The 27,891-nt window shown below is 42.7% G+C and overlaps 1 protein-coding gene across 2 annotated transcripts in view; it reads left to right on the top strand.

Moving 5' to 3' along the window:
• FNDC3B (fibronectin type III domain containing 3B) overlaps nt 1–27,891 on the top strand; it is a 209,525-nt gene that overhangs the window by 20,081 nt on the left and 161,553 nt on the right. Inside the window, exons 1-2 of one of the 2 annotated variants that reach the window (XM_040612940.1) lie at nt 73–301; nt 19,758–19,896. In XM_040612940.1, coding sequence (XP_040468874.1) covers nt 19,786–19,896 — 111 coding nt within the window. In that variant the 5' untranslated portion in view covers nt 73–301; nt 19,758–19,785. Of the gene's footprint in view, nt 1–72; nt 302–19,757; nt 19,897–27,891 lie in introns of those variants that run through there. The other variant, XM_040612939.1, reaches the window with a different exon arrangement.

Below are 27,891 nucleotides of genomic sequence, written 5' to 3'. Positions count from 1 at the left end.
TGCTGGCTCTCCTCCCTGCATGCCCTGTGGGCAGATGTGTCGGAGCAGACGCTCTTCAAATTCTCTTCCTCGCTCCTGCAGTCTAGTCAAAGCTTGCTGGCAATGTCTGACATAGGTACTTACCCTTGGAAATGGCTTGATCTCAGCTTTTAAATGTTCAGACCCACTAGTTCAGTGAGTTTGAGGGCTTGGTGGTGGGACAGCAGGCTGATCTCAAAAGGAGTGGAGACATGAAGGTATCGCATATCCGATGTGAATTACACCTGGAAACCAGCAAGCTTCATCTGGGAGCTGTCATGAGGTGAGTGGGCAGTTGTGATGCTCCTTTGCTGATTTGAGTAAATTGTGATTGCAGGTGTTGAATATCAGAGAAATAATGCTGTGGCTATAAAACGTTTGATGCTAGAAGCACCTTTCCCCCAGGCATTGAGCGCTCTCGAATAAACATGACTTTAGTATGAAGTGCTTGCTCCGATTAGTGAGCAGATCAAGCCGTAGTTTGGATTTTGAGTTGAGCATCAGTTGTTCGTGTAGGGCACAGAGTAGGATCTAACCTGTGCCAGCTAGCAAGGTGAAGCCAACAGAAATTGGGAAAACCCACTACAATTTCCCTTTTGTTGCTGCAGTGCTGGCTGAAGCCTGAGTGTGTCCCAGCATCTGGTGTTTGACAAAATGCATACTTCTTTCTGCAGAGCTGTTTTTCAAAGTGAATGCTTACTGTTATGAAAACTGGGTCTGTGGCCGTAGTTGGGTAAATATCTTTAGGGGTGCTCTGCCACAAGAGGAGGTGCAGGAGGTTTCTCTTGTGAAAGTGGCGATTTCTCCCTTTGATCCTGTGTGGCTTTTTAAAACTGTGTCTGTGTGTTTATATTTGAACTGTATGAATAAAATCCCCTCTGATATACTTACCTTTGAGCTTGTGTTAAGGGTGGTGTCAAGGAACCTAGCAGGCAATGGCCCTGCATGTCGTGGTGGTCAGTGGGCGTTGAGCGTTGCAGTAGATGAGCCAGGGTTGGGAGAGTGTGTTAATGTATACGGGCTGTCGGGACGCAAGAGTCGGTGCATGGAGACCTTACCTTCTAACGGGTATTCTGTAGCCACAAGACTGTCAGCTGTTGCAAGTATAATTGACTGAAATAAAGAATATCCTTTGGCTGAGGCTGTATTAAAACACCCTGAAAAGCCTGATGGCTTATGGGGTGCTAAAAACGGTAGCGGGTGTTAATTTTAAGTCTTCCACAAATCAAGCATTAGCCTCTAGTTGTCTCCAGTGAAACCGCAGTGATATTATAAAGAAGAGAGATATTTAAATAGAGACTAACAAAGATGTAAAGTGGAAGAACTGTTTATTACTGGGGCCAGATTTGGATGTCTGTTTATTAGCAGCATAATAAATGACACTTAAAAACCTTTAGAGAAATCTAATCTAAAAAGATCTGTGTGTTATGGCTGCAATTTTGTGCTGTCAGAGTTTTTTGCTTGTCTTCTTGAAATGCTTGCTTTCTGTCATTGAACAGCCACCTTGACTCCCGAGATGGCAGCCTTGGCTTTACCTCAGCTGCTCCTCTGCATTTAGCTTTAGATGTTGGTGTCCTTGTAGGAGGAAACAGCAGGCTACTGATGTGTCCGAGTGCCTTAAGGGGATTGAACCCTGATTTTCATACAAGTCGTTTTAAGAAATTTAACAAGTGTAAGCTACTGACCGCTGAGAAAATGTTAGACGTGAATTGTCGACTTAGATATAGTTTCATGGGGCTTGACGCTGGTCAAGCAGGGAAGAGTTGCATAGCAGGTTATGGTGTGGCTGTCCCCCGGTATCTACTTCATGTAATTTTGGTGACTTCGTTAAAAGCTTAGGATGTCTGTACAGTCACTGTTACCCCCAAAAGCCTAATGATGAATGTTTGTTGGGCTCCTAGTTGGTTGCACGGGGAGCCCAACTTCGAGGTGAGACAGGCACCGGGGTCTCCAGCACCACCCCCCTGCCAGATGCTTGAACACGTCAAACTTTCCCTTACAACTACACGTCTGTTACCATAACTTTTGATCCATTCTGGTGAACGGACTGGCTCCTGGCGTGGGCTGGAGCTGTGCTGCTCATCCTCGCTCCCCTCCTGCCCGTGCTGCTGCCAGCTGCCTGCCGCCGGGATCTGGCTCTGGAGACCGGACAGGATGTTTGCTTTTGTGGAGTGTGGTTGTTGAGGAAATTAAACGAAGGGATCTCTTGAAAAGCTGAGGCACCTACATCAGATTAGGCCACCAAGATGAGGGTTGTGGGCATAACGTAAATAAAGCAGGTTATCAGGAGAGGTTGAGGAGGGTGTGCTCTCGGTAGCCGGCGTTGCTTGGAAAGCTGCCTTGCATCTCGTCTCTTTGGACTGCAGTGCGGTGGCTGGAGTTGAGCATGGAGAAAAGGGAAATCTTAAGGAAGTCTGAAGGAGCTGGTTATCCAAAGGTGTGAGGCTGCAGCCGCTGGGGGGGATGCATGGGGGGCCCTTCCCAGCCACCTGAAGGCATTACGTGCCCACTCACACGCCAACAGCTGGCCTGCGCAGTGACGGTGAGGAGGAATGCACAATATTTTGAGTATCATAAAACTGGATATCCTTTGTGCAGGGTATTTCCTGTCCACAAGATTTCATTTTTCAACAGTACTATTGGCAGAAAATCCACAAAATGGAAGTGGGGGATGGAAACTTGTGCATTGCAGGAGATGAGAAGTTGCTAGTTGTTACGCCTTAAGTGAAGAAATAGGAAGGCTTTGGAGGAGAACAGAAAAATACACCCCGCTTATGTAGTGGTAAATCACCAGTGTGTCTAGTTTCGCAATGGATATTTAGTGGCTGGTAATTGTCACTGTCAACAATGTACAGCAATTAACCATTAGATTCTTTTTAAAAAGAGACTTTTGAACATCATGATTAAAAAATCCTTGACTTGCAAGGAGGGCTGAGCCTGGGGAGAGGGACAGCTGGAGCAAAGCGCTTCAGACCGGTTCCACATTTTGCCTTTGCGTTCGTAATGAATTAAAGCCTAAATCATAAAGCAGGATTTAATTGGCGATTTGTGATCTGGTTAATCCTGTAGTAAAAGTAAAGTGTACTTTAGCGCTGCTGCTGCCTGCTCCCCCATGGACTGCAGGGTTCGTTTGCAGTGCAGCGGGGTCAGCAGCCGCTGGAGCGGCAGAGAAGTGCTTGTAGCTTCCTGCTATGAAAATACCTTTGTGAGACTGTTTGTATACGCTTCCTTCTGTAAACTTCAGATAGAATTCACTTGATCTCATGAATGCGGCTGCGTGTTCTGGGATGGCTGTTTCTAACAAAGACCTACAGCTATTAAGTACAATGAGAATTTATTGTTTACCATAGGTTTTTTTTTTTTCCTTTGGTGTGTGTGTTTCTAACGACGAGTATAGTCGTAAAGGATTTATTTGCCTGTAGACATATCTCAAAGTTAGCAACATGTATTTAGCGATTTAGTCACATTTACAGAAAGAAGGCGGAGTAATGAAGAGGTGAGGCATTAACGAAGTACCCCTGTTCCTATCTTCCCTGTGCTAATAAAAAAAAAAAAAAAAAGACTGTGGTAGGTGTGTGGCGTTCTTAGGGTTTATGGCTGGATTTTGGTTTTGCAAGTAGGAGGATTGTTGTGTGTGTTCTTCCCAATGCATTTTCCCTGCATCCCTGGCACCCAAGAGAAGGCTTTCTGAAACAACACTGAACTCCGCACACTGAGTTTGCACTTTCCAAGGCTGGAGTAACATGTTACAACAGAAATCCAAGTTGATGAGAACATTTTAGTCGTGGTGCAAAAATGATCTGGAATCTTTGGTATGTGCCAGTGGCAGGAGCTGTGCTTCCCGCTATGCCGCTCTCTTGAAGCGAGTGTGTGTAAGGCTTTGGGGTACAGGCATGCTGTGCTTTTCGGCTGAAGGGCACGCTGTCAGCCTGCAGCTTTTTGTGGCAGGTTAAATCCAGGAAAATGAGAGGGAGAAGCTGAGATGTTTGTCTTTAACGCTTTGCTTTATAGTCTTTAGTAATTCGTTGTAATTTGTTTGTTTCTTTCTAAACATGGTTTAAGCATTCTAAGGTTCTTAAGGAAAATGAAGGTAATTATACCCGTTATGTAGACAAACACATATATATGTGTGTATACCTACTTATCTCATGACTTATGCGATGATTTCAAGCCTCTGTGATTAGATATGGGGAGAGTAAGACCCTGAATGTAGACTACAGGAGATAAAGCTGCCAAGGGAAGCTGTAAAAGTAGTTATCAGTTTTATTGTACTGATGAACAGTGGCCTGACACTATTGTACTAGACAGAACCCACCTCGTTTTGTATTTGGGGCCACTGGCATGCCTTTAAATGCTAAAGTTTGGATCCAGCAGCGAATGTTATGCTCCTGTTCTACATCTTTATATCTTCTTGCCACTGATTAGTTTTTTCGGATATGGTTTACAAAAAACATTGTGACCTCTACCTTGTGTTTGACAATGTTACACGACATTTAACATAAAATCTAATATAATATCCTTTTGTCTGTCATACCTATTTCTATTTGGGATGGGGAGCTCACTTTCTTTAGTTTTACATTACTGGTTTCCCAGTGATTAAGTAACTTGATGATAAATGTTGGTCCTTGTTACAGTATTAGTTGTAGTGCAGTTTAACGTTATATGCAAGCTGTCAGGCCTAAGTCATGTTTTCCCCATAGCGTTCCTTCCTAGAGAGAGGGAAGGATGACTTCTGAGAGTGGGTTTCCAGTCTGTTAGCTGGTCTAAAAATTCTGTCAGTTTACCAGCCAAATAGCTCTGCTGTTAGGTACCACCATGTTTCTTCATTTTTTGATTAGTTTTCTGTTAATTTTTGGAAATTCTTAACCCTCATACAACCCAATGATGCTTCAGCATTCATGTTGTAAGCAGAATGCAGTCAGTGATTGTACTAACTGCTTTTTCTTTGTTTATTATTAGTGTAAGTACTTTCTCCATATGTAACAGGTAGGAGGCTCAACCCACTCATGCTTGTCACAAGAAGGAAATTACTAGTAACAAAGTGATTTTCCTTAATAGATTCAAGAAGTGTTCAAAACAAGCCTTCAAAACTAATGTGTCTCAGCATGTTCTTAATAATAAACATATCGTAGTCTGCTCAATTTAGGTGATTATCTCATTCGTTATTTCTGACCAAGTATTCTTCGGGGATTTTGGCACCACTAATGTATATGGATGAGAAGGAGGAAAATCAGAGCATCCACTGTCTCTTCAGCTACAGATTTAAAGACAAAAGTTGTTGCAGGTTGAGCATCTGATTGAAATGATAATAAATCTTGTTCTGCTCTTCCTTGAACAAAGAAGAGGCTGAGGGTGAGGTGACTTGTAATGGTGCTGAATTTCATAGTACTAATTTCCAAGTACTTAAAACTGTAATGGGCAGTGATTACTTCTTGGTGTAGAGCTGTAGCACTCACATATGTTGTGCTCTAAGCAGTTGCTTTATGAAGTGTAAGGTATCTCTGGCACCTATGGGATGATGGGGAGGTACGCCCAGCAATCTGTGACTTAGATTATTCATAACAGGGCTTTATGAAGCTTTAGGAACACAGAACAAGATAGAGAAAAATCTTGCAGTTGAAGTTTCATCTGGGGCAAAGGAAAAAATTAGTCAGAACTCATTAAGGATGGGGGAATTGCCTTAGTGAGCATCAGGAGGAGGATGAAATGCTCAAGAGTTATTTTGGTACTGGAGGGGTTCCCTGCAGCCCACTCCATTGCTTACGTACTCCTCAGCAGGCTAAAACAACTCTGAACACACAGACTGTCTTTCCGTACCATCCTGGAGCTCTAATTAGGGACTAGAGAGAGAAGTGGGAGGAAGAATATGCTCATGTGAGAGAGAGTGGGCGTGCTTTTTTCCTACACAGGTCCATTACTATAAAAATTGGTGCATGGATGTGTGTCATCTTCCTCCCTGGCCCCGAGAGCAGTATGCTATGGTGTAGGTAGAGAGTAATTTCAGTTAATTTTAATTATTATTTTTTTTTAAACCAGATATTAGCATGTCAAATGATGGAAGAATATGTACCCTTCCCCTAGAAATTAGGGAACAAATGAAACCCACTTGAATCTCTGAGACCTGTGAAGCTCTTTGCTGGAAGAAGTACTGGGGTTAATGGGTAGGCTTTTGTCACTGATTAACCGTGTACTGTATGGTTAAGGTGGGTATCCGTATGGGCTCCGCTGTGCGCTGCCAAAATGTGACTGAACTGGGTCAGAATGTAAATATTAAAGAATCCAGATCGTGCAGTACTTTCGGTGATAGCACCTGGGTGTGCCAGCTTATCCACACAACGTACGCGTGCCTCGATAGCATTCCCCTGGGTGTTAAAGCAGTGGAATAAAATGTAGCTGGGTGGTGGGTCAGTTATGTCGTTTAGGTGGGACTTCACTGGGGAAGGCTTGTTCCGTGCTGCTGCCTTCAGAGTATCAGCAAACCGCAGAGTTGGCTGATACTCTGAAGTTTCTGCCTCCGCTGTCACAGGTAAGCTACTGTTGACCACCATTTTAATTTTTAAAACTTATTATATATATATACTGTACGTATGTATTTGATGTGGAACTCATTCTGGAAGGACATAAACTTACTGTAATATTTCTTGCTCCGTGGGGATTTCTGTGAATCTCTCTTGCAATAAGCAAAGTGAGGTGCATGTCCAGGAAAAGCTGAGCGCTGAAGTCCATCAGGACATGTGGTGGTGAAGTGCTTCATATTTATGCAAGATACTGTAGAAAACATTCTCAAAGAATTAGCCTTTCATGTAGGTTCAGTCTTTTTCCTCACATAGGTACATCCAACTTGAGTTTGGAGGCGGGTTTTCCTACGTTTGAAGGACTTGCACTTCTTTTTCTGATCTGTTTATTGAAATTCAGTGGATGAAATGTGTATTATTTGTGCCTTCTCCGCAAAGCTCCAAAACTGCTTACCTTTTTTTCCAGGTCATTTTCCCCACCCCCAGGTGCTAACCAAGTCACAGTCCATTTCTTGAAATTCAGGTTTGCACGTTTTAAGGTGCAAAGCTACTTTTTTCTCTGCTTCGTTACGGATATTTTTACATACTAGCAACAGTCTTATTTTTACGTACTTGTTGCTAGTCTGCTCTGAGCCTTGTGTAATGGGTCTACCCCATGTTTGTAAGTCACAAGCAGGTTCTTGATGCCAGCCTAGGGAACAAATGAAGTTTGCCTTCTGAAAGCTGGTGGAGCAAAGAAAGAGAAGAAGTGTTTTGACGTCAGTACCACAGGCCCTGTCCCAGCAGGACGACTCCGGGGTTGGACGTGGAAAGAGGGGCAATCCTTGCTGCATGGCTCAGTTGCCTTCCATGTGCCTTTGCTCAGCCCAGGCGAGGCTGTTTGTCACAGGCGTATGTGTCGGCAGAGGTGGTGTGAAATGCTCCCGGGACAAACACAGACTAAATAACTTTTGGTAGCGGTTCGGGCTGGAAGGGCTCTCAGCGTGGGGCTTGACAGCAGCCTGCTTTCAGCAACAGGCAGGCCAGGAAGTTTATGGTTCCCTGCTGTTCTGCTGGAGTAGTGTCTTGCATCCGTGGGGCTGGGGATGCTGTTACGGAACCAGGGAGAGGGAGGCATGTACTCGGGTATCTCGCTTACAGAGCAGAAATAAAAGTGCATTTATCTTACGAAGTCAGGAACTGTTTTTTCTGTTTTTTCTCAAAGACCCACTGATGTTCAGAGAGACCAATCTTCTCCTGGCATACCTCTACAGAGTGCAACTTCAACCTCTCTGGGGATTTCTTAAATGCGTTTGAACAGACTGTAGGCTCTGGCACCTCTGAAGTTTGGTGTGCAGCAATGGAAATGCATTTCTCCAGGTGTAACAATGGAAAATGAAACTGCGGTTACATGTGGCATGAAGCTTGAAAGTTGGTTTGCTTTCTGCTGCCTATCCTTTTAAGGTTTTTTTGCTTGGCTAGAATTGAGTAATTTAAAGGATGTGGAAAGCTAACTTTTATTTCAAGACTTTAATTGTCTTCCTTGGAGCTGTGTGTCATTTTGTCAGTAGAGAAGCGTAAAGAAGCATGACTGTCCCCTTCTTGATCAAATAACAAGTTTGCGTTAAATATTGCAGTTTGTGGAGAAATTTACCTTCCTTGACCTAGCTCAAGTTCCTGGTTCTTATTATTGTCTTGTACGTGTGCCTCTTGACTATGCCAAAAGAACTCTCTGTTGCATTCTTTGAGGCCCCCTTTGTTATTTTCTACCTTTAAAATTTTACTTTCTGCAGAGTTGTGTGGCCAGCTGGTGCAGGAGGGCTCGCCTGCAGCCTGCAGGGCTGTTGCCCCGTTGCTGTGCAGGCAGGGGTGTCCAGCTGTGCCGCAGCGAGCACCCAAGCTGCCTTCTGTCAAGGCTGGTTTTGATGGGAGCCTGCAGGTTAACGCTGTTTATCCTAGATGGAGTCTGTGTAGGCTTGGATGGTCACAGCTATGTCCTTCTTAAATTTTTAGGAAGCAAGGAGCTCTGGGTATCCATCTGCAGACCTAGCGTAAAAACACATTGTTTTCTTGCTTCACTGCCTCTTCTCTCTTTTTTTTTTTTTTTTTTTCCTTCTCAGTTCTCCTACCTTTTAGCCTAAGCTCACAGTAACAGCAAGCTGTTACAATGTTTTATCCTGTTTTGGAGCTAAAAGCAGTAGGGTAGGATATTTCGGATGATAGTTTGTAATTAAAAAAAACTCCAAAGAACCAGAAACGGTAGGTTGCTTTTAGATCCACTCTTTCAGGGATTGTTCCCAAAGGAGCCTGGCTGGCAATGTGCTGTGAACTGGAAGGTGCCCGCTGCTTGCTCTGGGCTTTGGGAGAATTTTCATTGGTCTTCAGAAATTTCTCATTATGTGAAAAATAATTAGTTTAAGGTGCGTTAATAACCTTTCAGTACCGCTGTTGCTTCTTCTTGTTCCGCTCACAGTGAAAGCGGTAGTATCAAAGTCAATAGGTGAAATATTAGGAAATTCTAATTAACAAAGCCTTATAACTTAGTAATGAGTAACTCCTGTAACTAGGAGTTATAGGAATGGGGCTGTCACCTTCTGACTGCCCTCAGTGCGGTCAGAGTGTGTCACCTGCCTGGCACCATGCCATGGTTCTGGCTGCCTTTCAACCAGCACTGCTGAGTTCGGTGTAATTTTTCTAAGTGATGTTCGTTTCCCAGTTCATGATACAAGTTGCTCAATACTTAACTGTGCTGTTGTTATCAAAGAACAATGTGTTTTTATTGAGGGTAACTTTCAGCCTTTCATTGCCTGAATGGATTGGCAGAGATTGGGAATTAACTTGGTTAGAAGGGTGAGGATTCAGAATTAAGATTGATACAGATGATCCGAGTGCTGGTAACCCCACTGGGCTGTCTCCTTCTGTATCAACAGAACTTCATTTCCCTTCCAGTCTGCATTGCAAACTGTGCCCCGCTTCAGACAGGTAACAAAACCCAAAGGTTTTCCTTTTTTAACCATTTAATAAATAACTTGAGCTTTATAGCTGCATCATTTGGCATATTCAGCATGGTGAAGATTCAGCATTTTCTCTCTAGACAGAGACCCTGTCTTCAGTTCTTAAAGAAAACACCCCCCCCCTAGTACTCTGCATTTAAAGATTCAGTGCTTTTGATCCGTGATGCTTTATTATCATCAGAGATAAAAATCAGATACCTGGAGTAGGAAAGGCTTCTTTCCGGTAAGGTGCTGGATACCAGAATTACTCAGTCAAAAATGGGTCAATGACTTGATGAATTTGTGTGTAGTTTCTTTTTTTGTTTGTGGGGTTTGGGTTGGTTTTCTTAATATGAACTCCTGTCTATCTGTAATTAAGAGAAATCTTCTTAGGTAAAATACTGTCTTACTTTCCCAAACTGCTTCATAGAAATTAAAAAAAACTCTTGCAAATTTTACTTTGCTCTGGAAAGTGAGCGATGATGAAACAAAACTAACGTGGTTTTTTTTTCTCCCGATGGTGAAAAGTTCTAGAGTGATGAGGGTTGGGTGGTGGGTTTTGGGTTGGTTTTTTTTGTTAAACGTACAGTCTAGGCGCTTAGATCCTGTGAACATGATGATGAGAATGGGTTCAACTTTCCTTCTACATGGGAAACTTCTCCTGCAGCCATGCAGAGCTGCTCCCTTGCAGCGGCTGCTCCGTGAGAACATGTGTTCTTGAATCCTGGGGCTGAATGGGAGATCTCTCCCAAGCAGTTTCCCACAATAACACAATGAGCCACTTTGTCAGTGCAGCGTCAGCCCGGAGTCAGGTTAGCGGTGAATGGCAACAACAAAAAAGTTTGTCTTGCACAAAGGTGTGCTGAAACCTTGTCGTAAATGGAATTTGGTATGCGTGCTTTTCAAGCGCTGCAGATTGATATGATAGATATCCTTTTTTTTTCTTTGTATTTAATCAGTGGTAAAAAAAAAACAAAACCCACCCCATTGATTTCAGTAGATTCTCCACTGCACAGGAACTCTAGAAGGGATAACTGAGGTCTTTGTGATATTACTGCAGAGAGACTATTATTTGAGAGAGCAGAGTTGAAGGGGAGGGTGTTTGTTGCCAGATGCTATGCTTATCAACCTCTGACCATGATGAATACTTTGGCTATTAAATGGTAGAAGAAAGCAAACGGGTGAAACAACGCCTTATCCAACTTGCACCTTTTGTGCAAGAATTTCTCTTCATGTAGAGGTTTTTCCTGTGTGCCTGGGTATGTGCATGGAGTCACAGCCCGGATCCGGGGGAGCTCAGTACTTGCTAATACAACTATTAAGAGTGCATAAAGATGTACTCTAGTGCAAATGTCTGCAGGATCGGGGCCCAAATTGTAGCCAGATGTAGGTCTGGATTGAAGGGGTTTGTTCCTCCTCAAGCAAATAGTTGGAATAACTTGGTATTTGCTTGAAACAGTGTTTAAGTTTACTGAGTATCTTTTGCGATGTTGTGACTTTTTGTTTGCAAATTGCTGTTCTCAGAGGCCACACAGAGTGTAGAGAACCTGAAAAGGATTATCATTTTATTAAGAGACATGCAGTGTTGTCTGTTGCACGAAATGGTGCTTTGCGGTTAGGGGACCGGTTTGTGCTGTGGGATGTAGAGCTGTCAGGGCGCCGGCATCCTCCCTCCTCGCGGGGCATGCGGGGGGCCCGCAGCTGGAAGAGCTCTTTCTTCTGCTGACCAGTGCAGAGGAGGGTGTCGGTGAAACAAAGGTCCTGCTTCGTGCCCGTCCCTGTTTGATGTGGCTTGTGGTCTTCTAGAAAAGCATGGAGATGCTGAGTGCGTTTGGTGGTGTATTATACAGCTGTTGATTGATCAGCGCCCAGAACTCTTAATCAAATGTCTCTGCAAGGGTGGACGAGCGGAAACAAATTAGTTAGAAATGTTGATTACTGCTTGTGTTTTTGCAATTGCATAAAACAACTTCCCTTGAAAAAAATATTTAAAGTAGTTGCCATTGAAAGCAACCTGTCAGAACAAATTTTATAATTGGACATTTTCTAAATGTAAAAAATTCAAATTAAAAATGTAAAAAACCAACAATGTAAAAACAGTCATGGGGAAAAAAGAATTTGCCATCATTGTGCAAGAAGAGTTCACCTCAGCCTGTTGCTGCTGTGAGAATTGTGTGCCTGCAAACTTCTCGATTTTTGCAACTATGTCCCTTGTGAGTCGTCTTTATCCATTGTGATTAATGTGGAGAAAAGTGAGGAAAGGAGGGTGTGAGGACAGGAAAGATGGAAAAGAATAGAAATAGCAAAAATGAGTAACATAATTTTTAGATTGAAGAAGAAGCCCAGAAAAAGCCAAATGGTGAGTGTGAGTTGTATGCAGGTTTTCTCTGTGTAGCTTGCTTTTATGCCAGCGGTGCAGGCTGTAACCGTGGTGGGTTTGCATGTTTCAGAATTGATTTTGAGCAGCAGATGAACTTGCTGCTGTAATACCGTTTGCAGAAGTGAGAACGCTGTGGAGCCATTGGATTAGCTCGCCTGCCTGTGGCTTTGTGCTCAGCCGTAGCTAATACAAGCCTAATAAAATTTTTGGAGATCTGTTTCACTTCTGGTGTGTTTTATTCCCTTAAATCTAGTGTCATTACGTTTTCACTCGAATATGACTGCCTTTGGGGCACGTGCGCACCGCAGGCGTGCGCGGCGGTGGGAGGAGGGTGGGCTGGCTTTTCCTACACAAGTTTTCACAAGATTCCCCTCCGGAAAACCAGGGAGGGAGGGGTGGGGGGGGGGTGGGGGGGGGGGGAAAAAGCCCTAATGGCGTGAAGTTTATCTTGGATAAAAGACTCCTTTGTGCATCAGCTTGATTTATTCTGGTATTTCATCAGAGCTATTATATGCTGATTAGTTGTGCTTGCCTTGTGAAATAAGACACTCCTGCATGATGCTGTTTGACCTGATCTTCCCATTCCTGGTCCTTGATTCTGGTACGTGTTAGAAGCTCTTTGGTTATTCAGTTTCATCCCAGGGTTGAGCTAGGGACCCCCCCCCCCCCTTTTTTTTTTCTTCTTTTTTTGTACATTGTCTCTTCCTAAATTACATTTCCTATGAAGGATATGCAGCTAGCTGCATTGCAAATTGTTGTTCTTTAACATAATGAACTTTCAAGACATGAAAATGTGAGGTAAAATTGTAGGTCTAAATAAATGCAAACTACTGAAAATCATCGTACCGTTACCCTTCGGATAGCTGCCTTAATCTCACACTAGTGTGGGGAAAAATGCCGTTAACTTTCCTTGATCCCCTATAGAATCGAAAACTGCTGATAATTCCGTCTTAAGAGGTGGAATGTACTGCAGACTTTGAAATGTGTCATTTAAAATAAAAATAAACTAGAGGGGAATAAACCCACTGATTAATTACAGCGGTTAATTTTGGGGAGGATGTTTATGCTTTTCAGCTTGCTGGAGCTAGGATCTAGCTGCTGGTGGCCTTGTCTGAAATGGCACAGAGAACGAGGGGCAGGCATCTTGCTGCCTCTTCAGAAAAGGCCAGTGAGCTTTGTAGGTATGCATTCCCTCTGCTCTGTTTTCTTTTGTCGTAACAGATTTTAAAAACTGCATGTATTTCTTCAAAATCATTACGGAGAAGCCCGTCTGTTGGGATGCTTTCAAATTAATCTACCGTGTTTGCAATTAAATAGAGAAAGAATGCTTTCAGGTTTCAGTCGCTCTTCAGACGGATGTGATTTAACTAAACTAATGAACACACATCAGACAAGACAAATTCCAGACTGTTTGTGCCTTGACCAACCATCTGTGCGCATACCTCCAGGTACTGCTCATGTCTCGAGAGGCTTTTCTACATGAACAATTATTACCACTCCTTTCTGAATTCAAGTGGCAAGCCGTGGCAAGAGTCTCTTGAAAGCAGCTATATTTACCACTCTTTTTAGTGAAAATATAATTGTGTTATGTATGTTTTAATTAATCTGAAATTTCAACATGTGCTGTGTAAAATACAATAGGAAAACAGGGCGTTCATCTCTTGCATGCAAACGCCAGCATCAACAGCAACTCTGAGAAGAAGCACTTGTCATTTGGAGCCTTCCTAGTGGGTTACGTACTCATTTTAGATTCTTAGTGTCTGAGTATGTGTGTGTACAAATAAGTCTGTGGGGGTGTGCATAATACTCTGTTTGTACATACTGGCAATCTTTTTTTTCCTAGTTGTTTTTCTCTGGAGTTGTTTCTGAGTTTGTTCAAAATATCCCTGGAAAAAGCACGCATTTCTTCAACTGCATAATGATCAACAGTGACACGATTTGACATACCAGACTTTGATATGGTTCTTCAATTCCACAAAGACTCCTGGAAAATAGCAAATGGTTCCAAGAATATTTCTTTTTATGGAAGAGGAATAATGTGTGCTGCAGGTAACGGCTGCTGCAAACGCGAAAGGGTTTATTTTTTTTTTTTTATCTATTGCAATTCACTGTGTTTCTTTCCAGAATTGAGATTTCTTGTGGAAATATTTGAGTTTTCCCAGTTTCTGGGGCCTGTGTTTCTAAAGCTGTGTTTGACTTCTCAGTGGTGCTAAGTAGAACTCCCTCTGACATGAGCCCATGATTCCGTACCTCTTTTTTAACCGTGGCAAAACCATTTTAAGGAACTGCAACTTCTTGCTCCAGTTGTAACAACCCAAGTATCTGGGGGTCAGTGTAACGCGGTGGGTGGGGGAGCCTGCCTGCATTCAAGCCAGCCGTGCAGATGGCAGTGGAGGGCTTGGGCTGGTTGTGGTATTAGGATGTGGTTCTGAGGATGCAGATCAGGTAGCAAAAATACTTTCCTGCTGTGGTCAGAGCTGCCAATTTCTCAACGTCCTCATTGCAGAACCTGGTTTGTGCCAGGACAAGCCAGGGAAAATGGTTGGTAGGAGATGGAGTTGTAGAAGAGGGGCTCATAATACATATATATATATTAAAAAAAAAACATGGTATAAAGGAGCTGATATTAGGCTATATAACCTGATATTTTTTTAAAAAAAATAAATTTAAATGTGTCTGATACAAGCCTCTTCTGTCATCCTCAATGGGATGTTTTACAGTTTTGAAGAACTGGTGGAGACCGTTTCTATTTCAACAAAACTGTGTGCTGAGTAATAGATTCTGTCATCTTTGAAGCCACTCTCAATCTTAGTTGTCTTTGCAAGGAATACTTTAGATTGGTTTTCTTTAGGGGGGGACTGGGCATGTGTGTACCATACATGCCAATACCATGTAATTTCTGGGGTTTGTTATAAAGGCAAGATAGCTTATGGTTACTGACTGTGACAACTAGACATCTATCCTAAATTTTGGAAGACTGAGCAGCAGCGCGCCTCTGGCTTTCTCTGGTGGTTGCCTTTGAGAAGTATTTGAGCTTAATCTCATGGAAAGCAGTTTGAGAAATGGATGGTCTCATTCAGTGATGTGGCAAGTGGCCAGGAGGGGCTGTGGTCGCAGCTGGTTTGGGAGGTGGCTGGGCCGTCAACAGATGGCTTGTCATGCCTGAGGACCAATCTTGTAGAAGGTCTGAGGAGTTTTTGTTGGCTTGTTTATTAATTGCTGCGTGCGCTGTTCGGGCTTGTGTGTGTGCATGCATGCACCATCTATGTATTAACTTGATCATGTTGAAATTGTGAGGGGTTTTTTTTTTTTAGGTTGGAAAGAGTCTTCCATTTAGAGTTTTATACTGTCTGTGTTCCACATCTTTTCTATAGTAACTCTAGGATTGAAGGTGGTGTAGCTTCGTACTCTTCATACAGTATGTTCTTTCCTAATCACATGGAATAATCTTTAAGCACCGCACCGAGTGCAAATTGTGTTTAGTACTGGATTTTTGTTGTATATTAAATGAACTAGGATACGTGGTTCTACTAGGTATTGGAAAGCTGCCTGTCATCTTTGTAGTACAACTTTTGTAACTCCAGATGATTCTGATAAAGAAGCAGAACACTTTGTTCAGTAGCTTTTAATGGTCTGCTGCTGGGGAAATAAAAATCGAGCCTTTGCAGAGAGTGGTCATAGGACTGAATATTCAGAACCCCTCGTGGTTTTGCTGGGTTCTCCGAAATTGTCTGTCGTAGCTGAAGAGGTTCTTTGGCTTCATAAAAGGCAGGAGGTGGGGAAAAAAACACCACAAAAAGAAAAATGTTCATGGTTTATAGTCCCATTCATAACATGGGTAAAACCTTCTAGGAAAGGTAGGATTTGAGTATCTTGATCTGGTTCACGCTGAATTTCAGGAGAACTCTGATGTAACTGTTGGGTCACGTGAATTCACCATACATGGACATTGGTTTTTAGATAGTCACCCTTTGTTCTTCTCTGTGTTTCAGTTTTCTCTCTAGTGCCATGTGCAACCAGTTTATGTATTACTAATTCACATACTGAACTAATTTAAGGAAACAGAGTCATCTCGGTGATCAGTAGAAGACTGCAGAACCGAGCTGAAGATCAGATTTGTAACTAACTTGCAGACATCGAATGGTTTGGAGGTTTGATTTGGAGAGAGGAACCTCGAACTTGAATAGTTATTTCTTCTTCCTTGCTCTACAACAAGACAGCAAGCTGTGATTTCCCGTATTCTGGAGGGGGCTAGAGACGGAGATGCAGCTTCTCGCTTCGCATTGGCGTTGCTGTGCTCCATCCCAGCCAAACCTAGGGGAATGTAGACGCACAGGAAATACCTTTGTTAAATTTAAATATAGTCAGCTTTCTAGACAAAACCCCAAATTCGAGTTAGTACCTGAAAAAAAAGCTGTGGGTTAGTATTTGGCAGTTCATATTTTAGCTAAGGAAGAGTTCTCATATCCTGAAATGTGACCTGGCTCTTTGAATTCTGGTCCGATGTTTTCTTCCATCGATGTTCCTGAATTCACAGAAAAAAGAAAGTGCTTGTCCTCAGATCTCACCTTCTTCATATTGTGTTTGCTTATATGAGCATCCCCTGAGGAAGGAGGAATCCTTGGTTTTAGGAAGGGTGTGAATGCCTGGTGAATAGATCTGTCTTACGTAGGATGGATGAGCAAATAAGCTAAAAAAGTGCGTGCAGCCCGTTTCCAAAGGTTTTGGCTTTGGTGTGAAGTCTTCCAGTCTCATGGTAGATGTTTTAACCATGTCTCATGTAACTCTGCCCGGCGTACATCTGTGTGAAATACTGCTAGAAAAAAATGTCTGTGGCCAGCTGTGCTTTCTAGCCAGTACTGCTGCTGGCTTTATCTCTGGTGGGGTTGTACCAGACCTGACAAATAAAGGAAGCCCTTTTTATTTCTTTTTCTCTTTTTTTTTTTTGTTTTTTTTTTTTTTCCCCTTTAAAGTGAGGCAAGTGTAGACATGACTGTAGTGACAAACCATTAATAAAGCAAAGGAATGCAGCTGTAAAACTTTAAATAATGACATGTAGCAAATAAATGTCAGCATATTGGTGGTTGTGCCTGGAATGGAAATATTACTAGGAAAATATGTAGCTTCAAGCTGCAGTCTGGCTTTTTTTCCTTAAGAAAATAGCATCGGAGTGATGATTACACTGTGTTAAAGCTGAGGCTTTCAGATTCGGACTAGCTGAAAATGTTGTTTATTTGGGGGAGGGGGGGTATGGTATTACATGGGTTTAAAATGGTTCCTGTGAACATCGCATTCTTTTAAAATAATATTTGTATATGACAATATATATACAAAAATTATAGATACATAATACATGCATAACCAATGTAGTTCAAGGTACAGCTGACTATTGACTAAATCAGTCTGTTTCCATTGGAAGTTGCTAACTCGTATATTCTCACTGGTGTTCAGTGTTAGGCTTTTTCAGTCCTTTTCTTAATCCCAATCATTTAGGAAATGGTTTAAAACCTCACGTGTTCTCTTCATCATCCTAATCAAAGAAACAAACCCCCAAGTCACACTGCCCCGTCCCTTCCCGTCCACCCCCAAAACCCAACACCTATGTGTATTGCTTGTGAGCTTGGTTCTTTCTCAAAAATAAAACCTGAGACCGTGAAGTAATGCAAAGGAAAAAGTTTAGAGAGAAGCTCCAAATATTGTGAAACTTCAGGGGGAAAAATGCATTGAGCAAAGCTGCTGGACAGATTTTTGTAGCTCACGTCATGGCTGGGGCAGAGCTCGGAATGACTAAGCCGGGGGGCTTTGGTCACCGATAGAGCTGTGCTGGCTCAGAGCTCGGTGCTGTGGGCTGCGGGAGCGTGCGGCAGGTGTCCTTACTCCTTCCTCCGTGGGTGTATGTGCTGCAGGGCAGGTTATTCAGGGTGGTGGTGACAGTAGGACTAAAACACTGCTGGGCGCTGGGACAGAGCAGTTGATGCAGGCAGGGGATGGGACTGGAAACACGGCTGTGGTTGTACCATCCTCTTGACAGCTGTGTCTCAGGCTTTGCGAGAACTTTGGTCCTGTAGTTGTTTCAAATAAAAGGAGGGATTTCATTTGAAGGTGGGTGAAAATAGATTGCCTCTGTTTATGTCTCAGTGATGATTAAAAAAGTAGTGTTTTCACGTGGATAAGAACATTCAGAAGAGCTCTGAGAATCATGCTAAACTTGGTACTAAGTTAAATTAAAGTGTTGGTCTTGAGATGCATGGCTGGAGGTAATGACGACATTTGCGTGTCTTCAGGAAAAAACCTGCAATTTTAGTCTTCTGGCCCTACTTAAATGTGATGGGGGGACCTGTGTGACAGCAGTGAAAGGGTAGATGCGATTCAGTCTGTGTGGGCACTGCCATCACTTATAAATCACCCAAGCAGGCCTCTTCAGGAGCTGGGTACCAGCTCCTGGGCAGGCTGACGTTTCTGACCAGTAAGCCACTCCGCAGGTGATGGAATTGCAACAAGCTCTAGAAGAGGCTGATAGAAATGATGAAAGTGTGTTTGAACTGTACTGTTGGTTTAGTTCTTAACCTCAAAAAACCCCAACCAACCAACCCCAAAACCCCAACCAACCAAAACCCCCTTCATTTAAAGCCTAGCAGCACCTGGGGGCAGAGCAGCTCTGGGGATATTAAGTCTGCAGTGTGCAGCATCTGTGGAACTGCACGCTCCCACCCTGGTGAGGTTGGCTCAGCCCTTCCATCCCCTCCAGAGCAGATGACTTAACCAACTGGGTTATGGCTCTGTAGTCCAGTGCTCCACGTGAATACTAGATCCCACCACACTTCCTTTGTGAGTGGGGATTTCCCTGTTGCCCTTGGCCAAAAATTTCCCCCTCTCAGGTGATCTTGTGCCAGCTGATTACGTGGCTGTTACCAGCCACCTGTTACAGCACTTTTCTTTTTTCCTAACTTGCATTTGTGATGTATATGAAATTATTCAGGAGGACTTTGGGATTCTCTGGCATGGGAGGTACTAAGGAGGCTGCCTGATCAGCACTGGACCTGTAAGGTTGCTTTGCTTAGGAGTTCTTGTGCAAAAATCTGGATAAGCTAAGTGAGTATGTCATCCATCTCATTCACTGAAGAACTGGATTATTGCCCCATAAATAAGTATGATGGTACCCTTAATGCTGAGTTTATAAACCAGCCTCCTTGTGGTTTTAGCGATGCTTATATATTGCATCAATTAGCTGTGAAGAGGGAGGGTGTGCTGGAAGCGATACATGTTTCTTTACAAACCCTTAAGGGAGATTTCTGTTGTCGTCTGTATAGCACAGGGTACTCGGAGCATGAGGATGTGCTGTCCCTCCTGCTCTGGCAGAAACCTTAATCGCTTGGATCGTGATTAAGTGGAAGTCAGGTGCCTGTTCTTTCTGTTACAGGTGGCAGTTCACTGTTCACCAGGCCTAGAAAGAAAATAAATATGTTTGGCTTTAAACTGTGGCTATCCAGTGAAACTGATGTGATGCCTTAACCATATGGATGATGCAGCACCAAAAGCTATGGTAGCAAGCAGGATGCTGATTTTCAGGAACAGACCAAATCTTGAAAATATCTTGGAACTTGATTATTTCAGCTGTGTGATGGGGTTGGAGAAGAGTGGAAATCTGACTATTTGCTTTCTGGAAGTCTTGCATGGCAACTTGGCTTCTCACGCTCTTAATCTAACGGTGAAAACCTCCATTTGGTGCATCGGGTCCCTGTATGCATCCTCTTACAAAAGCAGGTATCCTGCTTAGGTTGCTGCCTTGACGGCAAAATTCACACAGGTGCTGGTGACCTTCTAAAATATAAGTGGGTTTTCCAGGGTCTGTAACTGATGCTTCTCTTGCAGGAAGCCCGTTGAGGAAAATTCTCCATGAATGTACGTCACAATGATGATGACCGACCAAATTCCGCTGGAGCTGCCACCGTTGCTGAACGGGGAGGTAGCCATGATGCCTCACATTGTGAATGGTGACGGATCACAGCAGGTCAGTGAGCTTTGCAGAAAATTACTTTCAACAGTTTTAAGTGACTTTTTATATTTTTAACCGACTTTGTGTAGATTAAATAAACTATTGGTGGGCCACCAAGGGATTTTAAAGATGGGGAAGATAGGTTTCCCTAGCACTAGGGAGGGTGGAGCATTACCTGGAAGGTAGAAATCTGTCCTTACCCTGGAAAGACATTAAAAGCAGTGCTTTGAGTGTACCGTTAAATTTAATATGATTATTTGCATGTGTGTTCATTGAAGTAAAAATAATGGGATTGAAATTATGGCTAAAAATGCTACATGTTTGAAGGCTTTGCAGAGGGTTAGTTTCATGATTTAATTACTCTAGCTGTTGCCCAGACATCTTACTACTGTCTGTGATGAGATTTTAAGAACTTAAAACAAAAATGCTGACATTGTGTTAAAAAAAAAGTAAAGAAAGAAAGAACTGGAGAACTGAAGATGAGTCCTATGATGTCTACTATAACTTAGCTTACCTAAATGTATGGATCCTGGCAGGCCTATGTATTAGCCTGTGCTTCATTTTAAGAAGCAGAAGGGAGTTTTGAGTGGGCTTTTGAAGGGAAGGCAAGTTTATAGTTGCCTTTGTATTTTTCTGGGAGGTATTCTCTAATAAGCTTGATTGGAAGTAGGTAGGATAATTATAAGACCATAACGATGCCTTCATGTCAGGATACAGCTTGGAGGTTCAAGCTGATCATTGGTAGGTTTCCAAACCTGTCACCTTGGGTTAAGCTTTCTCTTTGTAGAACATCTACCCTAGCAGTTTTTCTGTGTTACTCTGTTTGGTTCCTTCCTGATTTGAGACATTTCAGCAAAGTATTTTAGCAAAGCTAGGAATAAGCCATACTTCATGGTTCAATATCAAATGTCATTCCGTTACTTCTTATTCCCTTGATCACATGTTCTTCCTTCTAAGCTGTGTTTTGACTAGACCAACCTTAAGAGGAAGAATAATTTCTACTTTTCTTGCAAGCTTTTAAGTCTGTTGGCTTATCTAGGTTCTCATTATAATACAGATTTACATGGCTGTGATTTTTTTAAAAGTCATTTCTGCACAGTGTGCTTCAACTTGAAAAAACAGAAAAGAAAGCTTTTAGTGGCTTCATTTACCAAGTCCAATATTAATATGCTTAAGGAAAGGAACAGTCTTACGATACTGGATAGGATAATTGTTCTTCACATATGCCCTTTCCTCCTTGCTGGAAACCATTTATCAGGTTAGACTGTCCTGTGGGTCCTTTTGTGTTACAGAAAGAATAAATGAAGCCTTCTGAGCTCTCCTTTGAGATGGGGCTCGAAGTCCAGTCATTGAATTTCCCCGTCAGTGATGACTCAGCAGCCTTGCTTGGCGGATGCCTCCATTGCCTTTAAACTGGCTTCTCTTCTAATGTGTTGGAGTAAAAGGAATTGCTGACGTACTGGAAGTGCATTACATCTTGCTTTTTCTCTGCTGTGCAACTATGACTCGGCAGAACAGTTTTGGGCCAGGTTCCTTTTCTGCGTAAATGTTTGTTGGATGATGCTTTTAGACCTCACCACCTTATCTCTTTAAGTACTTGTAGCTGGAATACCAGTTTTCTGTGAGACTATTTTTAGCCTCTAGTCTGGATGTGCCCTCATATGTTGCAAAGCTTAGCTGCCTTCTATGCTTTATTATTTTCATCCTATTTGTGAAGCTTTAGTTGATGTCTTCACCTTTTAAAAGTGCAGTTCTAAAATGGAGTGAGATTGGAATAAATGCTTTGATCTTTGTGTAGAATAGCAGCAAATGGACTACATTAATTGCTTTTAACGTGATTTGTTACGGAATATAGAACCAAATGTTAAATGTTTGTTGAAAGAGATTTATCTTAGTTACTTGTAAGGCAGGAGAACAGCCTTCAGATCAGATTTGTGTAAGAGTGACTTCCTTAAGAAAGATGGTTTATATTGCTCCATAAATAGGTGCTAGTTTTATAAGGACATGTGCTTTTCCTGGCTTTAATTACAGTCTCTATTAGAAGCTGGCGGTAAGCAAGCATCATAGCTGAGCTGGTGGGAGACGAGGCGTGTGGAGTTTTCCAGAGCGCAGTGTGGCCAGCACACAGATCAGTGCCGCATACTTTGGAGCTGACAGTACTTGCTTCTGACGAGATGCTCTGGACACACTTGCTGTCTCAGAGAAGAGGCTTTTATTAAAAAAAAACCCACACAAAAAAACCAAAAAAACCAAAAAAACCCAAACCCAACCACAACAGTTCTTATGTAGAAAAGGGCAGACTGGAGCTGGTAAAACAACTTTGCCAGCAGCCAGATGGAGAGTGATGCAGAAGGCAATTCTGCCAGTAAACGGTCCTGTGCTGTAAGACAATTGCAGAGGAACGCTCAATTGTTTTATCTTCCTGGGGATGAGTGCTGCAGAGCTGTACCGTGCACAGCTAGGAATGACTCGATCTGCTTGACGGTAATCCCTCTTCTCTAGACTACCCAAAATGGCATTTCTAGCACTGGCTTTTTTTTAAAGTTTCCCACACTTAATTTCCACTTCTGCTGACTGTATTTAATGTTTTCATGTCCCTTCCAGAGCTGCTGCTTACTCTCTTTTTGCTTCTAATCCACTTCTAACTCCTGTGGGGATTCAGGGAGCGATAATTAACCTTTCGGTCCAAGAATTTCAATGATTTCCTGTAGGTACTCCACTGCAAGCTCTAAAAAGCTTGCAGTATAAAGTGGGAGGGCAGCTAGCTGTGCCATAGCATGTCTGTGCAGAATGCTGGGTGATTTTAATTTGGTAAGTTTTGTTTTGGCTTGGTTTGCTCACTGCACCTGCAGTGGTGTGTAGCAAGTTTTGTGCTTGCCTGTTCTTTGTAAAGGTGTGTTTGCCAAACCCTGTTTTTTCACTGTTTGGCTTGAGCCCAGACACTGTAGGTAGTGCTGTGCGTGCTTGTTCTGGTGTTTTAGGGTCACACACTTTGAATAAGGGAGATGAGATTACCTCTGAACGAGGAGCAAGGTTTGGTACCTTCCTGTAGCACAAGTCTGTGCACCCTGCAAGAGCTTGAAAGCATTTAGTTGTGTCTTATACTGCACCTGAGCAGTAGCTGAGCTTTGTGCCAAAAAAAAAATAGAGATATTACTTTATACTTTCGTGAATTTTTTTGATAGACACTTGCAGGAATGTCCTTTTAGGGGAGAGAGGGTGATAATTGCAAATGGGAAGCTTGTTTTCAGGAAGAAAAAAGTTTATAACTGGTACACGTATAAGGTACCTGAGAAGCATCAGTCCATGAAAAATGGCTATCGGATAAAGGATGATGAATTTCCTTCTGTTTAAATATTCTGATTTTTAAAACACTCAGTAGTCTTAGGCATTTAGACTAGAACAGATAGCAGAAGAGTAGCATTAGCGGAGTTAACCCATAGGCAGTGTTTGCTATCTAGGAAGTCTCTGAACTGAACTTTTCTGAAGGAATTTTAACTGAAGGCTGTTGGTGGGCAAACTCTGAGGCTGTTCTCATAAGTATGTTTCTCTGTGAATACAAGAAACACAGAATTTGCTAAAACTTCATGAATCTTAAAATTTCTTGCTTATCTGAGCAATTTGCTATGCAGATATACAGATTTATTTATTTTTTAAACTGCTGCTTTGAAGCATGTTGAACTTGTGATAAATGAGGGGGTTCAGGATCTGTCACTTGTGGGGCTTGTCTATCAGTAACGCTCATAAACTGAATTGCTTCGTGCCTCTATTTGCTGTTCTATGAAAAAAAGGATAGTTAAGCCCAGAGCACCTATCAAAGTATTGATTTCTGAAAGTCACTGTTTTATTGTTTTAAGATGTAGCATATTCCTCGATTATTTTTTTTTTTTTTCTTGCTGAAGAGAGGTTGAAAATACTTATGCTACCTGCTCCTGTGTGGCTGAGGGAGAATGCATGGTCCTGAGAAGAATGTTGCAGACAGCATGGTGTGAGCTCTTTAGCCCTTCCTGTGGGACAGAGCTGGAGACTCATCGGGATCTGGGGAACAGTCTTTTAAAGTACAACAGAGAATGGACCCAAGTGATTATTCTGGTTTTGGTGGGTTTTTTCAGTTTTTTTGTTTGTTTTTTTTTGTTGTTTTTTTTCCCCCCAAAGAAGCAATATATTCCAAAAGTACGGCACTACAGAAATTGTAAATACAGTAGATTTTAATAATGTAAAGCATTTGTGAGGAACCTGTGGCTGGATCCCAGGTGGCGCCTATGATGCCATGCCCCCCCAGCTGTATGTAGCTTGATATATCTAAAGAGGGAAGGGAAGATTGGCCACATTGGGAAGCGCTTAAGGCAGCGTTTCAATAAGCCAAAGTAGTGCAAGTGGCTGTTCAACCTTAGCAAGGAAAAGTTTCTCGTAAAGTGAAAAAATTTTAGAGCAAGCATTGGATTGTATTGCATCACTTGGGTGCAAGTGGATGTCCTCCTACTTGCTGCTGCGCCTGTGCTCACAGGTGATGTGCAGCAAAGCAGGCAGGAGATGATGGCCGGTTTTGAATGTGAATTTTCTTGTGTGTGCTTAAAAAACCCACCTGCATAAGTCTATCAACACTGCGCAAAACAGATAATAGCATATGCCCTTGGTCCTTATCAGGGAACATTTTCTATCTTTGTATGGGACTGTTTACCCACAATATATATAGTTCTATATTCCTGAACCTCAGCTTTAAGCCTATGTTAGACTTTGCTAGTCTCTTCCCCTGCTCCGGGTAGGTATGGGAGATGGACAGCAGGACCGAGGGGGACACCAGTGACATGTGTTTGGCTCATAATGAAAACATAGTCTGGACACAGAGCAATTATTGCCAAATTGGGTGTGTGTGATTGTAAATATTTACAGTAACTATGCAACTTAGTAACATTAATCAGTCTTAACAAACACAGCTTTAAATAAAATGTAGCAACAGTAACATTCTTAAATCCCAAATAAATGCAAAAAAAAAAAAAAAGTGTGTTAGGGAGATGGCAAGCTTTCTCTGAGGGTGTAGGAGATAGGGCTGGGTTCAACACTTGAGTGGATTAAACTGCTAAAGCAAGCATCAGAGAACTTTTTAGGGAGAAATAAAAAGCTTTTGGGACTGTGCTGCTGACCTCGCAGCTGTCATGAGCTCCAGCTTTTTGGACGTGAGGGGGCCAGGGGACTGAAACTGGGCTGAAGCGACATGGGACCGCACCCTCACGGTGCTGCCGGCCAGCAGGGTGGGCTCAAAGTGACTCTTCAAATTATCTCTCCTCTTGTTGCCATCTCATGAACGTGTGTACTTGGGATGATGGATATTGGAAGAGGCATAGGGCAATTAAATATCATCTGTGTTTGTTTGCATTAAAATAAAGATGTTATCTTTAGACTTTTTTATTGCTTTCCTCAGATTTTTAATTAAACGCTTCAGAAACAAGGCGTTCTCGTGAAGATCCCTTGTGTAGAAAGGAAAGAGAAAAGCTGCGTTCCAGGCTGCAGGACACAGTTTCGTTGTTTAGGAGGACGTGGGGAAAAATAAATCTTTGAATTAGTTTGAAATACTGTGTGTGTATAAACAAAAGAAGTCGCGGCATGCCTCGATACGTTTTGTCCCAGGCAACTGGGACAAACTGGGGGTGTTGGCTGGAAGATGGAGAGTACCTAGTGCTTGACATGCGCTGCCTTTAATGGTTTGATTTCAACTCTGCGGTTCGTTAGTAAGTGCTTTTGCAATTGCAGGCTCTTGAGGGGGTTGTGCGTGGCCAGGGTGGGTGCGGAGGGGTTTGGGTGGTGGGGTGGGTTTTGTGGGCAAACCCCAGTACCCCAGCTTTGGGCAGAGGGGAGGAGAAGAGGGGGGGGGGGGGGGCAGGTTGCAGCCTGCTGGAAGGGTTCTGCCTGCAGTGGGGGGACAAGCAGAGGGTCTTACTTGAGGAGCAGCATCCCGATTGCTGCTTCTGGGTCTGAAGCCACCTCAGGTATGCATGCTTGCGTGGCGACCATCCTCCCCGCATGTCCAGCCCTTGCTCCAGTGCTGTGTCACGTCAGCTATCCCTGTTTGCTGTTGGTACAGCTGCCTGCCCCCAGCAGCAGCCCGTAAGTGGGGTGTTCTGCTCCAGAGGTGGCTGATGTGAACATCAGTGCAGAAGAATGTCTTTTGGTACCTTCAGAACTTTTTTTAACTTTTTAGGAAAGCTACAGTGTTTCATTGCTATGCAGATCTTGCCTATAGTATAACTTCTAAGTCCATGATGTGCACTGATGGTTACTGGTTTTAGCACGTGCTCTTCTGTACCACTGTAGCTGAAGGTTGATTCCTTCACCGTTCCCAGAAACCCTGCTTAGCTGGAGATAGCCTTTTCATTTGTACGTGGAGGCTTGACAGCTCAGGGCCTTGGGCTCTCTTTTTGCTCCTTGGCTCTTAATTGTTCTGAATTTTGCTGAAGTGAATAAATTTCACAAATGTTCGTCTTTCTTCTGTAGCACAAAAAACCCCTACACTGGAAGTGCAGATCTGGTGGGGCTGCTGTCATTAGGTGCAGAAGCCCTACTTGGTTTGATAGCAGTCATTGACCTCCTTTTGAAAATAATTGTGCTTGCGTATATATTTAAATGTTTAAATATGAATAAAACCGGATTGGTAATGGCTTTCAGCCTTGTGAAGTGTTAGGAGATGAGATGGTAAAAATCATGTGCATTTCGGAAATACAATTTTGTGAACATTTGAAGCTGAACAACTGACACAAGAACCTGGGAAACCAGCATTAGTTTTACTGGATTTTAGGTGACAACTGTGGTAGAAGTTGGTATAAATCACTGACTGATGGAATAAAGCACTTTTTTTCCAGCAGCAATATCGCTTTGAAAAGGCTTGTGGCTTAATTGCGCAGCGAATAGTTGAAGAATGTTATCCTTTCAATGTATTTGATAGTCAACCTCAAAACACAGTCCTGGGTGAAAATATTTTGTGGTCTCTTGTCTTTATTGGGCTGTACTTAAAATTCAGGCAAAATAGTGTAGTCCCTGCTCCAGACAGGCCAAGCAGAATTGGCAGTTGTTATCCTGCAGCATACGAAGGGGAACTTTGCTGTCTGGCCGACTTAATCCCATGTTTTGTGACAGTAGGTAGTGCTGAGGTGGTGGTGGGTTTTTTGTTTGTTAGTTGTTTGGTTTTTTGTTTTTTGTTTTTTTTTTTTTTTAATAAATGTGAAATGTTTAAGCTGTTGCACTCTGGGAACTGTTAGTAAGGAATTATTTCTATATATGTAACATTTTGTATGTAAGTCCCATGGGCTTGTGATGCAGGGACAAAGTGATGGCTGCTGCCCTTCAGGAAACAAATTTATCGAGGGAACAATTTGTTTGTGTTAAAAACACACACAATTAGGCAAGGATAATGCTACTTCATCCTGACTATCAAGCAACAGCTGTTATTGGGGTTATAGTCTTTTTTTTTAATGCAGAAATGGAAGGAATTATTTCCAAAGCCCAACGGCCAGCATGCTAGTGCAGATGTGTGGGCTGGTGATGGACCTTTGGCAGTGGCTCCTTGAAAAGAAATTTCTAAGTCATACCCTTTTGATATCTTTGGGGTGGACATGTACCTCATGTGGCGAGACCAGTCCCTCTCTCATGGTCAGTCTTTTATCTACCATCAAACTCAACTCTGCTTTAGGGAAAGGATCAAGCTTTTCATGTAGGAGACATCAGGCTGGTTAGGGTGGGTATTTTGAGGAGCTGGACCAGGTTCTTCCAAAGGTTAATGGTGCATCTGGTTTATGTTAATCAAGCATATTAATAAATAACCAGCTTTAGAGTGGTTGGTTTAGACATACAGTGCAAATGAGCTAATGAAATATTTTTACGTTTTTTTGCCTCTGTTTCTGGTTTGTTGGTTTGTGTTCTGGGTTGTTTTTTTTAAAGCTGAATAACACTGCATAAGCTCTGTGCTGCTTTTGACCTGATGCCCGTATCCTGTGATGGATAATCCATGCCTGCTCG

The sequence above is a fragment of the Falco naumanni genome, chromosome 13 (assembly GCF_017639655.2).
Source record: "Falco naumanni isolate bFalNau1 chromosome 13, bFalNau1.pat, whole genome shotgun sequence".
Lineage (NCBI taxonomy): Eukaryota > Metazoa > Chordata > Aves > Falconiformes > Falconidae > Falco > Falco naumanni.
This window is presented reverse-complemented; position numbering and strand designations above follow the sequence as displayed.